The sequence below is a fragment of the Cetorhinus maximus genome, chromosome 9 (genome assembly GCF_964194155.1).
Source record: "Cetorhinus maximus chromosome 9, sCetMax3.hap1.1, whole genome shotgun sequence".
NCBI lineage: Eukaryota > Metazoa > Chordata > Chondrichthyes > Lamniformes > Cetorhinidae > Cetorhinus > Cetorhinus maximus.
In genome coordinates, this window is record NC_135887.1 from 74,196,458 (window position 1) to 74,210,545 (window position 14,088).

At 43.0% G+C, this 14,088-nt stretch overlaps 1 protein-coding gene across 2 annotated transcripts in view; it reads right to left on the bottom strand.

The window, feature by feature from the left end:
- The window catches only part of arhgap1 (Rho GTPase activating protein 1), a 47,033-nt gene that overhangs the window by 13,064 nt on the left and 19,881 nt on the right, over window positions 1-14,088 (bottom strand). For both annotated transcript variants that reach the window (XM_078548872.1, XM_078548873.1), the window contains exons 5-10: window positions 11,056-11,187; window positions 8,282-8,368; window positions 6,231-6,329; window positions 4,340-4,432; window positions 3,674-3,750; window positions 2,000-2,077 (exon numbers count right to left, since the gene is read on the bottom strand). In XM_078548872.1, the coding sequence (XP_078404998.1) occupies window positions 2,000-2,077; window positions 3,674-3,750; window positions 4,340-4,432; window positions 6,231-6,329; window positions 8,282-8,368; window positions 11,056-11,187 (566 nt within the window). The remainder of the gene's footprint in view (window positions 1-1,999; window positions 2,078-3,673; window positions 3,751-4,339; window positions 4,433-6,230; window positions 6,330-8,281; window positions 8,369-11,055; window positions 11,188-14,088) is intronic.

Here is a 14,088-nt window from a genome sequence, read left to right on the forward strand (position 1 = left end):
TCCAGAAGGCCTTTGACAAGGTGCCGCACAGGAGGCTGCTCAGTAAGATAAGAGCCCATGGTGTTAGAGGCAAGATACTAGCATGGATAGAAGATTGGCTGGCTGGCAGGAGGCAGAGAGTGGGGATAAGGGGGTCCTTCTCAGGATGGCGGCCGGTGACTAGTGGAGTTCTGCAGGGGTCAGTGTTGGGACCACAACTTTTCACTTTATACATTAATGATCTAGATGAAGGAACTGAGGGCATCCTGGCTAAGTTTGCAGATGATACAAAGATAGGTGGAGGGACAGGTAGTATTGAGGAGGCGGGGAGGCCGCAGAAGGATTTGGACAGGTTAGGAGAATGGGCAAAGAAGTGGCAGATGGAATACAACGTGGGCAAGTGTGAGGTCATGCACTTTGGTAGGAAGAATAGAGGCAAAGACTATTTTCTAAATGGGGAGAGAATTCAGAAATCTGGAGTGCAAAGGGACTTGGGAGTCCTAGTCCAGGATTCTCTTAAGGTTAACTTGCAGGTTGAGTCGGTAGTTAGGAAGGCAAATGCAATGTTGGCATTTATTTCGAGAGGACTAGAATATAAAAGCAGGGATGTGCTGCTGAGGCTTTAAAAGGCTCTGGTCAGACCACATTTAGAATATTGTGAGCAATTTTGGGCCCTGTATCTCAGGAAGGATGTGCTGGCCCTGGAGAGGCTCCAGAGGAGGTTCAGGAGAATAATCCCAGGAATGAAAAGCTTAATATATGAGGAACGTTTGAGGACTCTGGGTCTTTTCTCGATGGAGTTTAGAAGGATGAGGGGGGATCTGATTGCAACTTACAGAATACTGAAAGGCCTGGATAGTGTGGACGTGGGGAAGATGTTTCCATTAGTAGGAGAGACTAGGACCCGAGGGCGCAGCCTCAGAGTAAAGGGGAGACTTTTTAGAACAGAGATGAGGAGAAACTTCTTTAGCCAGAGAGTGGTGAATCTATGGAATTCATTGCCACAGAAGGCTGTGGAGGCCAGGTCATTGAGTTTATTTAAGACCGAGATAGGTAGGTTCTTGATTGATAAGGGGATCAAAGGTTACGGGGAGAAGGCGGGAGAATGGGGTTGAGAAACTTATCAGCCATGATTGAATGGCGGAGCAGGCTCGATGGGCCCAATGGCCTAATTTCTGCTCCTATGTCTTATGGTCATGGGGCTGGAGGAGATTACAGAGATGGGTAGGGGAAACCCACAGAGATTTGAAAACAAGGATGAGAATTTTAAAATCAAGGCATTTCTTGACGGGGAGCCAATGTAGATCAGCAAGCCTGGGGGTGATAGAGGAATGGAACTTAGTATGAGTAAGGACATCATTAACTGTTTTGGATGATTTCAACTCTATGGAGTGTAGTGTGTGGGTGATGTACCAGGACTGAGTTGGAATAGCCATGCTTAGAGGTAACAAATGCGTGAATGAGGGTTTCAGCAGCAGATGAATTGAGGCAGGGATGAAATTACAGAGGTGGAAATAGGCAGTATTATTGATGGCGTGGATATTGTTTGGCAGTGCATCTCAGGGGTCAAATATGGCAAACGGTCTGGTTCAATCTCAGACAGCTACCTGGAAGAGGGATGGAGTCAGTAGGTAGGGAACAGAGTTTGGAGTGGGGGCAAAGACAGTGGCTTCAGTCTTCCAAATATTTAATACTACAACTCATATGCAGTGAACACCAACTGTTTGGGCCAATGACCTGTTTCTGTAAATTGTGTTAAAGCATTACTGCAAGACACTGCTTAGATGGAACTGGGACTCAACACTATCATAACACTGGACACTGGCTTAGAGGCAGCTAACTACTCCTCCTCTGCTGGCATGGAGCAGTCCAACTTGATAAGTTGGCAAGCCAGTTTTTACTCTTTTGCTGTGATAAACATTCAGCATGTTGCTAATACACAGGACAAAAAGTCACACCTGCAATTTTGATTTAAAATATACTAGTACATGCAATGTGATTTGTATAGCAGCCCACTCACCATTATTGTACTTTTCCAGTACTTCCTTTACAAGGTACATATTAGCCGACCTGCGGAATATCCCTTCCTTGTTCAGACCTGAGGAAGGGCAGACAGTATGTCATCAAATAGAACTGACACAACAAACATTTTAACCCTTTCAGCACTGGCCAATGAGACTGGTAAGAAACATTTCCCCCAGGTCGCCAATAAAGTAACATAATGTTTAGATTATGTATGGAAAAGGACAAGGAGGAATAAAGATACTGAATTGGAGGAGGGGCCAATTTTAATGGGATGAGAATGAATCTGGCCCAAGTAAACTGGAATGAAGGATTGGCAGGCAAAACTGAAGAATCAATGGGCTGCCTTTAAAGAGGAAATGGTTCAGGTACAGTTGAGGCACATTTCCACAAGGGAGAAAGGTAGGACAAACAAAGCCAGAGCTCCTTGGATGATGAAAGAGATAGAGAGTAAGATGAAGCAGAAAAACAAGGGGTGTATGTCACATGTCAGGTTAATAATACAAATGAGAATCAGGCTGAATATAGAAAATTCAGGGGGCAGTGAAAAAGAAAAGTATAGGCAAAGAGCGAGCGTGAAAAGATACTGGCAGCTAACAAAGGGAATCCAAAAGTCTTCTAATTCAAGAAAATGGCTCCAATATCCTCCTTTGCCATGAACTGCTGGGTGCTGAGATTGGAAATGAGGTTCCATCCACTGAATCGGTCAGTTATACAGATCAGAAAGCTGCCAGCTTTGATCTCTTGATTGTATTAAGTTGGCTGTCCTCAACTGATCCCAATTACTGGAAATGTGTGTTTGAAAGTATCGGGGAGGAGCAGATCAGGTCTGGCTACTCAAACCCACAATTCATGGTCAAATAACCTGTCACTACTTATCTACCACTATCACTCATACATGATTAATAGAAACTTTGGTCAAACAATGGAAGGCTCCCAGCAGTGGAACTGTATCCCAATAAGGAGTCAATGTCTTCAATAACCAGGGAAAAATGGAAGGAAATATAGATGGTTCCTTCTGGTTTAAGTTTGTAGCCTATAAATACTGCAGTTACAAGTGCAGATCAGAGGCTAGGAATCCTGCGGCGAGTAACTCACCTCCTGACTCCTCAAAGCCTGTCTACCATTTACAAGGCACAAGTCAGGCATGTAAGGGAATCTCTACTTGCCAGGATGAGTGCAGCTCCAACAACACTCAAGAAGTTTGGCACATCCAAGACAAAGCAGCCCACCTGATTGGCATCCCATCCAGCACCTTGAACATTCAATCTCACCACCACCGACACGCAGTGACGGCAGTGTGTACCATCTACAAGATGCACTGCAAGAACACACCAAGGCTCCTTAGACAGCACCTTCCAAACCCACGACCACTACCATCTAGAAGGACAAGGGCAGCAGATACATGGGAACATCACCACCTGGAAGTTCCCCTCCAAGCCACTCACCACCCTGACTTGGAAATATATCGCCGTTCCTTCACTGTCGCTGGGTCAAAATCCTGGAACTCCCTTCCTAACAGCACTGTGGGTGTACCTACACCGCAGGGACTGCAGCGGTTCAAGAAGGCAGCTCACCACCACCTTCTCAAGGGCAATTAGGGATGGACAATAAATGCTGGCCTAGCCAGTGATGCCCACATCACATGAATGAATAAAAAAAAATTACACACCATGTTTCTTGATGTAGGCAGCTGTCTGTTCCATTACTAGTGGGATGGCCTTGTGATCGTGGTCCTTTTCTCTGAGCCTGAAGCAAATAAAAGGGAAATCAAACATGAAATATGCAAACTCGACTCCTACACAATGGAGGTATTGTACATCCCACTGTTTCTCTGTTGTCACACAGAGCTACAAGAAGAGAGGTGACTATGTAGTTGACAAAGACAAAGGCTGAAATACATTGTCTTACCCACAGAGAAATCCAAATGTTCCCTCTAAACACACATGCCACAGATACAACAGCTCTGCTCATGGCCTCTTCTAACCATGGTCAGAAACTCCTGGCTCAGGCAATTCTGAGAAAGAATGCTCATGTATGTTGAGCAAGTGCCTGGGGATCAGGGGGTACCGAGAAGGAATCAAACCTAATCTCTACCCAGTGAAGCTGCCTGATACAGCATGAGTTATGGGGCATCAATTGGAATTGATTCTGCTACTCTGATGCCAATCCACACTGAGCTCACCCAGGAGGAATGGGTGAGGTCCCAATGTTTACTGCTGCCCATGGAACTATAACTCAGAAAGGAACCACTGCCACCAGAAGAGTGAGGAAAAACTGGACAGAAAAAACATAATTTATAATGGAACCAACACGAACAATCATGGGAATTACTTACTCTGGAAGTGAGATTCCAAACTGTTGATGAGGCAACTGCTTTTTAGGTTCTGGTGGCATGGGTTTCTGTGCTGCCTGAATATGCTCATCAAACCTAAATAAACATGATATCACAATAATCAGGTCCACTCAATCACCAGACAGAGCCCTTGCTATCAAACAATGAAATCACAGCATCAATTCCAATCAAAAGACTTGAATATATATGTTCTAGGAATGGTCCAAATGCTTCAAGACTATTGATCATTTAAAAAAAAATTTATTCTTTTCATGGGATGTGAGTGTCGCTGGCAAGGCCAGCATATATTGCCCATCCCTAATTAATTTTGAACTGAATGGCTTGCTAGGCCATTTCAGAGGGCAGTTAAGAGTCAACCACATTGCTGTGGGTCTGGAGTCACACATAGGCCAGACCAGATAAGGATGGAAGATTTCCTTCCCTAAAGTACATTAGTGAACCAGATGGGTTTTTACAACAATCGATGATAGTTTCATGGTCACCATCACTGAGACTAGCTTTATTTTCCAGATTTATTAATTGAATTTAAATTGCACCAGCTGCCATGGTGGGATTTTAATTTGTGTCCCCAGAGCATTAGCCTGGGCCTCTGGATTACCTGTCCTGTAACATGATCACTACACCCCAATCTCCCACTTTTAAAGTGTAGTCACACATAATGCATAAAAACAAGGCAAGCAATTTGTATAAAGTGCACCACGAACAGGAAATACTGTCCAAATAATGTTTCTGGTGGCATTGGCTGAAGAATGAATATCAGCAGGGGCTCCATGAGAACTCTGCTCTTCAAATAATGCTGCTGAATCTTAATACTTCTATCTGCACAGGCTGTCAAAGCCTGCATTTAATATCTTCTCTGAAAAGCAGCACTTTCAGCTATGCAGCATTCTCACAGTACTGGAGTGGCAGTCTAGATTTTGTGTTCAAGTCATTAAGGGGATTGAAACCTTCAATTTTCAGATTAAGAAGCAAGGGTTCTACCAACTGAGCCAAGCTGATTGGGTTTAATAACTTTGAACAAACGGAATGCATGGATGAATACCTCCGTTCTTTCTAAGACTCAAGATGATCAGAAAGAAGGCCTCCTCATGGCATGTCAAATTTGCAATCTCAACCTGAGTGACAGTGTGGGAAGGTTGGTGTGGGTGGGAGGCTTCTCAAATGAAGGAAAGTGCAAAGTACAAACATCCGACTAATAGCCAGGCAGTTCCCACATAGTTCAAAGCAACCAGTGAGAAAATGAGGCTGGTTTCAGGCTGGGAACAGCTCATTGCTCACCTGTTCAGATTAGGAACTGGGGCTGAGCTCAGAAATGTGAAAGAAAGGGAAAAAGGTTAAAGGTTTTTCCAAATTTTGCAATGAAAGGTGAAGGATGGGAGTTTACATATGGATGCTTGGTGTGATTCAGTAAGGTTTAAATGGGGAGTGAAGGGGTGGTCATGGAGGGAAGGGTTGCAAGTCAAATGGGAGACAAAATACAAGGCTTATGTGTATGATGTTAATCCCATCTTTCAGTCTTTTAGTCCACAGCAGTATGGACAGAGTTAACATCACTTGTTTGTCTATTCTTTCCCGCATGGACTCAATGGGCCAAATTCTGTGTTGCAATGAGCCTATAACTCTAAAAAGCTTTCCCCCACCCCAGCCATCACCAATTATGTTATATTTATATACAGAAAAGTTTGTTGTGCAAATAAAAATGTTTGATAAATTCTCCAAAGTAACAAGAAGAAAAAAATAAAAATTAAACCCCCCCAAAAAGGAAACATATGATTGCAATCCCTCTGACAATCCGGTCCTGTATGAATCTTAGTTACCTTAAAATAACAAATAGAACACCTCTCACCCAGGCATATGAATTAGACAGACCTACCTTTTCACACACAATGGGATCACCATTCGCTCACACTTCAGGTACTGTTCAAGTTCACCCAAATGATTCACATATAAGATCTTCCGGCCAAACTTCATGCTGGAACAGGGGTATAAGGTGGAGAAAAATGGAATGGAAACATTAGAGCACAAGTGAGGCAGCTGCATTGTTTGGCAAATGTCTTCACACACAAGTTACATATTAATTACTTGTTTCATTCAGCAAGTCTCAAGCGATTTCTTACTTATGGCTAATACAAGTTAGGCAGAGAAATCAAAAGATAGGAATGACTATCCCCTTGTGGTTCAGTGGATAAATGCCCCACAATGGCTCCCAGTCATGCAGGCCAGGAAATTCAATTACTGTCCTTTACTACCTTGCCCAGTGGCCATTCTTCATCTGAGAGTCTGGATAATACGTGTGAGCATTGAGTGCAAGTGAACCTGAACTGCACATGTGTGCGAGTGAGCAGATAGTACGCATGCATGAGAGAGCCTGGCTAGAGTGAGCACTTGTGTGCATGTCTGTGAGCAAGTAGGCAAATGAGCAGCTGTGTGCATGTTAGAACAAGCTGAGAGAAAATGCACGAGTGTGCATTTTTGCAAACGTCAATTAAATCTGTGCATTCCTGACTAGTCTCCCCTCTCCCACCCTTCACTCACAAGTGCTAAGCCATGACCATCTCCAACAAGAGAGAATCTAACCATCATCCCTTGACATTCACTGGCACTACCATCACTGAATCCCCAACTATCAACATCCTGGGGCTTACAATTGACCAGAAACTGAACTGGACTAGCCATATAAATACTGTGGCTACAAAAGCAGGTCAGAGGCTGGGAATCCTCTGATGAGTAACTCACCTCCTGACTCCCCAAAGCCTGTCCACCATCTACAAGGCACAAGTCAGGATTGTGATGGAATACTCTCCACTTGCCTGGATGAGTGCAGCTCCCACAACACTCAAGAAGTTCAACACCATGCAGGACAAAGCAGCCCGCTTGATTGGCACCCCACCCACAAACATTCACTCCCTCCACCACCAATGAACAGTAGCAGCAGTGTGTACCATCTACAAAATGCACTGCAGCAACTCATCAAGGCTCCTTAAACAGCACCTTCCAAACCCACAACCATTACCATCTGGAAGGACAGGGCAGCAGATACATGGGAACATCACCACCTGGAAGTTCCCATCCAAGTCACTCACCATCCTGACTTGGAAATATATCGCCGTTCCTTCACTGTCGATGGGTCAAAATCCTGGAACTCCCTCCCTAACAGCACTGTGGGTGTACCTACACCACATGGACTGCAGCGGTTCAAGAAGGCAATCTCACCATCACCTTCTCAAGAGCAACTAGGGATGGGTAATAAATGCTGGCCCAGCCAGGGAAGCCCACATCCCGTGAATGAATTTTAAAAATGCAAGCTCAGACAAGGTCTCTTTGTAACCTCCTCCCACCCTACAACCCTCTGAGATTTCTGCACTCCTCCAATTCTGGCCTCTTGCGCATCCCACTGGTGGCATTTCTTCACCTTACTGAGGTCCTAAAGTCTCAAATTTCCTCCATAAACACCTTTGTTTTCCCACCTCTCTTCTTTATGAAAATATATGTCATATGCCCTAATATGGCTCCTTTGAAATGCCTTGGGACATTTTACTACATTTAATGTGCTAGATAATTCAAGTTGTTGTGGCAAAGAAATGTATGAGAGTGGTAGAGCATTTCCGTGTGCCTGGATTAGTAAGTGCATGTATGCACAATGTCTGCACGTGTTTGTGGAGACAGGCTATTCATCATGAAATAGTTAAGGCCGATCAAGTTCAATCCTGATATTTATGTTTCTGCACTTTTCAGCAGTCATCAGCGGACAACAAGCAGGATTAGAAACACAACTGATCTTCCCCTTTCTGGCCTGATTGAGATCAGGCATGACAACATTGACCAGCTTAATAGAAAACTGTGGCAGGAAAGCAAGATATAAACAGCAATTTTCAGAAAGCAAGTAACTAATTTGTATAAACTGATCACCAAGCATGGACTGACCTGATTATGGGTTTGAAGACAACAAGGAAGGCCTTGATGAGCCTGGTAGGGTGGACAATGTACAGAGCCTTTATGTTCTTCTTGTACCTGTGTAGATAGAAACAGTCCAGGTTTTTGAACACAATTCACCAAGTACTCTTTTCATGATACTGATTTTACAGGGAAACACTAACAGCTTTGACAGTTCGTCCCTCGAGGCTCAAGGTCAAAACTGACAATCGTGCTGGTCCCTCCATCACTGGGAAGTGATGGTTGAAAGATTCAAACAGAATCATAAGTGCTAATGACAGGGTGAGATTTTTCTTGATTGTTAATGATGGAAAAGAAACACAGCTCTCCTAAAGGGAAGCTGTTAAATACAGCTCACTAGAATAACCACTGCCTAGAATTCTTTTGGAACATACCAGGCATCTTCAGTTTACACTTGATTACCCAAAGTATTTGAGTTTCCAAAATTCCTTAAGTTCGGGAACAGTCCCATCAGATCAGAAGTTATCAGCAAATGTTACATCACTTTTCAAGAAAGGAGGAATAGAGAAAACAGTGGACTATAGGGCAGTTAGCCTAATGTCAGTTGTTGGGAAAATGCTGGAATCTATTATTAAGGAAGTGTTAACAATGCACTTAGAAAAGCAGAGTATGATTAGAACAAGTTAATATGGTTTTACCAAAGGGACATCCTGTTCGACAAATTTAATAAGAGTTTTTTGAGGATGTAGCTAGTGGGGGAGATAAAGGGGAATCAGTAGATATAGCATATCTGGATTTCCAAAAGGCATTTGATAAGGTGCTGCACAAAAGTTTAATAGGCAAGATAAGAGCTCATGGAGTGGGCGGTAATATTTTAGAATGGATACAGGGGCAGGGAATGAATAGTGGAGTGCTGGGACCTCAGCTATTTGTAACCTATATTAATGACTTAGATGAACAGACAGAGAGTAATGTGTCGAAGATTACTGCTGATACCAAACTGGGTGGGAAGGGAGGGCTGCAAAAAGATATAGACAGATTAGATGAGTGGGCAACAAGATGGCAGATGGAGTATAATATGGGGAAATGTGAAGTTATTTACTTTGGTCATAAGAATAGAAAAGCAGAATATTTTTTCAAGGGTGAGAAACTTTTAAGTGTTGATGTCCAAAGATACTTGGGTGTACAAGTTTGCACCTTTACAAAAGCCAAAATAGTGTGGATGCTGGAAATCAGAAATAAAAACATGAAATGCTCGAATAGTTCAGGAGTTCTGATGATCTAAAATGTTAATTCTCTCTTCACAGACGCTGCCTGATCCACTGAGCATTTCCTGTTTTTATTTCAATTAAGATTTCACCTCAGCTTCAGCTCTTTAAAACCTTCTCAGTCTTCTCAGGTCACTCCTTGATTGTTCAATTAGGAAGCTGCCTTTATTGTGCCTCAGATACTAGTCTACACTGGTCCTCCAGGGCTGGGAAGTTTAAAGAGCTGAGGCTTAAATCTCCAAGCTTTCAAACATGGCGCGGAGGGTGGTGGGGAGTGGGTGAACAGTAGTAGGCAAATATTTAGGAAGGTCTTACAATTATTGGGTAAGGGGAATGTCTCACACTCCACATAGGTGGGTTCACATTTTGGAGTAATGATACACTGCCCACTCAGATACATATCCCTACTACAAGATATCAGGACACAGGTGGTCGTGGCTCCAAATGGCCTGGCAGGTAAACAATTATTCATGTGTAAGCATTGACAGTGTGTGTCAGAAGGATACTTGGGTTAGAAAACAATCTCAACAGAGCTTAATCCACTCATACATGAGGGGTTTTTGTTGGCTAGGAGCAGGAATCGTGACCAAATTTTTTTTCCTAACCCAAAGACCAAGATCAATTACAATATACCAAGGATCAAATCCTGGACACTCTCTGACCTGTTTGTTTTACTCAGTATTGCTCTTCAAAAGCTGTGCCATCAGCAGACCATGCCATGTCTATTGAAGACTCTAAATCTAGTATTGCTCAGTACTGTACAGTAACTCTGGAGCAGGGCAAAGGCAGAACTACTATAAAATTTTAGATTAGCTCAGTGGTATCACTTTTAACTGAGTGGGGTGGGGGGGTGTCAGAGATTAAGCATGTAATCCAGGCCAACACTTCAGTACAGCACTGATGGAGTGCTGCACCGTCAGAGTTGCTGCCTTTCAACTTGGAATGTTAAAATCAGGCCTGTTCAAGTGGACATAAAGGACCCCACGATACCCCGTGAAGAGGAGCTGGTTTTTCCACACAGTTGGCTGCCCCAGTAGCTGGATTAATAACTATCTCCTCTCACTGAGGACATAAAGATGCTAAGAGATCAGTAAACTGCTTCAGTTTTGTTTGCACAATGATACTGGATTGTGATGCTGCAGCTTACACACTATGCTGTATAAAGTAACAGGAGCTTGCATGGAACCTCAGGGACATGATAATTTGATTGCCATTGGTGTAGGCACTTTCTCCATCCTACATTCTTGAATTTGGCTTTTATCATTCCACCCACAACCCCTACACCCGCCACTCTGATTCACCAGCACAAGAAACATATCCTCATAAGCAAAATTATTTTTACCAAATTAAATGGATAGTCCAGCTAGAAGAATCCACTTACCAGATACATACCCAATCAGATCCAAGCATTACTGGAGACTCAACATGTGTATTTCCCTGTTACATTAAGTAACAGCTTTGCAGCAGCAAATCAGAAAACAGAATGGGACAACCAAGCTCATTTGATTGAAATGTAAAAGGCACAGTCACACTTACTTCCTGTCAAACTCCTTGTAAGCTTCCAGTAACCAAGTAAATGAAGGTTTATTTTGACTGTTGAGTCCATAGTGAAAGTACACAACAGAGTAGTCGCTCTCCACGTACTTGTCCAGCGTGTGCTTCAGGTATCTAGTGTCGGGGAGATAGAAACAGACTCAGAACAGTCAAAAGCCTAGTACTTCAAGCAGAAATCCCATTGGTATGCATTAATTATGTAATTCAACTGGAGATTCATACAAAGCTAAATACAACACATTATCACAATAGGAGCAGAAGTAAACCATATGGCCCCTCGAGCCTGCTCCACCTTTCCATATAATCATGGCTGATCATTAACCTTAACTCCACTTTCCCTCCTCCTCCCCATATCCCTTGATTCCCCAAGAGGCCAAAAATCTGTCTATCTCCACCTTAAGTACATATAATGGTGGAGCATCCTCAACATTTCGGGGATGAAAATTCTAAGAATTCACAACCCTTTCAACTGAGGAAAATTCTCCTCATCTCAGTCCTAAATGATCAGCCCCTTATCTTGAGACGGTGTCCCCTTGTTCTAGGTTCTCCAGCCTGGGGGAACGAAATCTCAATGTCAAGCCCCTTCAGAATCCTGTATGTTTCAATGAGATCACCTCTCGTTCTTCTAAACGCCAGAGAATATAGGCACAGTTTACTCAACCTCTCATCATTCTCACCCCAGGGAATAATCTAGTGAACCTTTGCCATTCCACCTACAATGCAAGTATATCATTTCTTAAAAATGGAGACCAATACTGCACACACTACTCCAGGTGTGGTCTCACAAAAGCCCTGAATAATTGTAGCAATACTTCCTTATTCTTGTTAGCCAATCCCCTTGCAATAAAGGTCAACATGACATCTGCCTTCCTAATTAATTGCTGTAATTACATGCTAACTTTCTGTATTCCTTGTATAGTATACCCTGTGTCCCAAGTCCCTCTGAGCATTAACAAGTTTTGCCCTTTTAAAAAATACTGCTTTTCTATTCTTACGACCAAAGTGAATAACCTCACACCTAACCACATTATACTCCATCTGCTGTCTTGCTGCCCACTCACTTAACCTGTCTATATCTTTCTGCAGCCTCCTTCGTGTCCTTCTCACACTTACATTCCCACTTAACTTTGTATCATCAGCAAAGTTAGATACATTATTCTCTGTGTATTTGTCTAAGTGATTATTGTAGACTGTAAATAGCTTAGGCCCCAGCACTGATCCCGGCAGTACCATACTAGACACAGCCTGCCAACTTGAAAATGCAACATTTATCGCAATTCCCTGCTTCCTGTTAACCAATCCTCTGTCCTCTAAATATTATCTCCAACTCCACAAGCCCATACCTTGTGTGTTCGCGTTTTGTGTGGCACCTTATCGAATGCCTTTTGAAAATCCAAGTAAACTTTATCTACTGGGTCCCCTTTATCTACCTTGTTAGTTACATCCTCAAAAAACTCCAATAAATCTGTCAAACGCTATTTCTGTTTCGTAAACTCGTGTTGACTTTGTCATACTATGATTTTCTAAGTGCATTGTTAATACTCCCTTAATAATAGATTCCGGCACTTTCCCGATGACTGATGTCAGGCTAACTGGCCTGTAGTTCCCAGTTTCTCTCTCCCTCCTTTCTTGAATAGCAGAGTTACATTTGCTAACTTTCAATCTACTAGGACCGTTTTAGAATCTAGGAAATTTTGGAAAATCATAACCAGCGCATCTATCATCTCTGCAGCTACCTCTTTTAGAAATCTAGGATGTTGGCCATCAGGTCCTGGGGATTTCTCAGATTTTAGACTCTTAAGTTTCTCGAATGTTTTTCTCTGATGATATTAATAACCTTAAATTTCTCACTCTTTTTAGCCCCTTGGTTACCCTCTGTTTCTAGTAATTTGTGTCTTCTACTGTGAAGACAGATACAAAATATTTGTTTAATATCTCTGTCATTTAGACAAGGTTGGTCACTGTCATGATTGAAATAAGCCCATAGCAGTGGGTGGAATTCTCATTTACTGGCTAGTTTTAGGGTCCTACATGGAATGGTTTTGGGCAGTTTCAATATAGCTCCTAGTGGCATGGGTACCACAGCACCAAAACTGCCTCCGACTGACACCAACCTGGCAACCCGAGAGGAGCCACTGGGTGACTGGTGTGAAAAGTGACTTCTGTACTGGTGAGACAACTCTACTGAAGATAGTTGAGGTACATTGTTGGATTATAGAGAAAATTCAACTGCTATATCTGACCTGGGGAATACTTAATGTCAACAGTCTGCACCCAAAGTAAATAGTCTTCTATGTCCCCAGTATAATCAATGCTTCAACAAGAAACAACAAAATTCAGGAGCAGTTAGCGGACATCTGAATTCAGTTCAAACAGAAACCTGCACTTCTTCCTAAATAATGGTCATTAAAGATGAATGTGGTTACGATGAGGCAGCGTCACAGGATCAAGCAGCCCATAAGCACAATTAGGTTAACCCTTACAGCAAGTCTAACAACTGACACAGAAAATGCTGACAGAAGCTAACCTTTGAGGATGGAAGATAGTGAGTCCACCTGTCTGCCTGGACAGTAACGTGTTGAGGCTTCTACTTCTACCACATCAGCCACTACCTGCTGGCATGTTAATTACTCCAGAGAGAATTCTCAAAGGAATTCCAGCTGCTCTCCTCAAAATAATCAGACAACCAGAAAGGAATTGGGGGCCCAGCTACAGGAAGCTAGCTGCTGACTCAGATTCAGTTCAATATCTCAAACTCGCTGATTATCCAAAGCACTGCATTGCTGGGCAGGTCAGCACAACAGTATCAAATCCAACACATATCCACAAGTTCCACTTTATGAGTTCAATTTTGTAACACTGCTGACTCTTCTGCCCCACAGGCTTTTTTCCCCTCTGTTGACTTATGATGGGGGCTGAGTATCATGAGCACTCTAGCAGCCATTCTCCACAGGTGGACCCAAGGTGGATGAGGTGTTTGGCCACGGGAGCTTCACAGTCCAAGGTACCCAGATC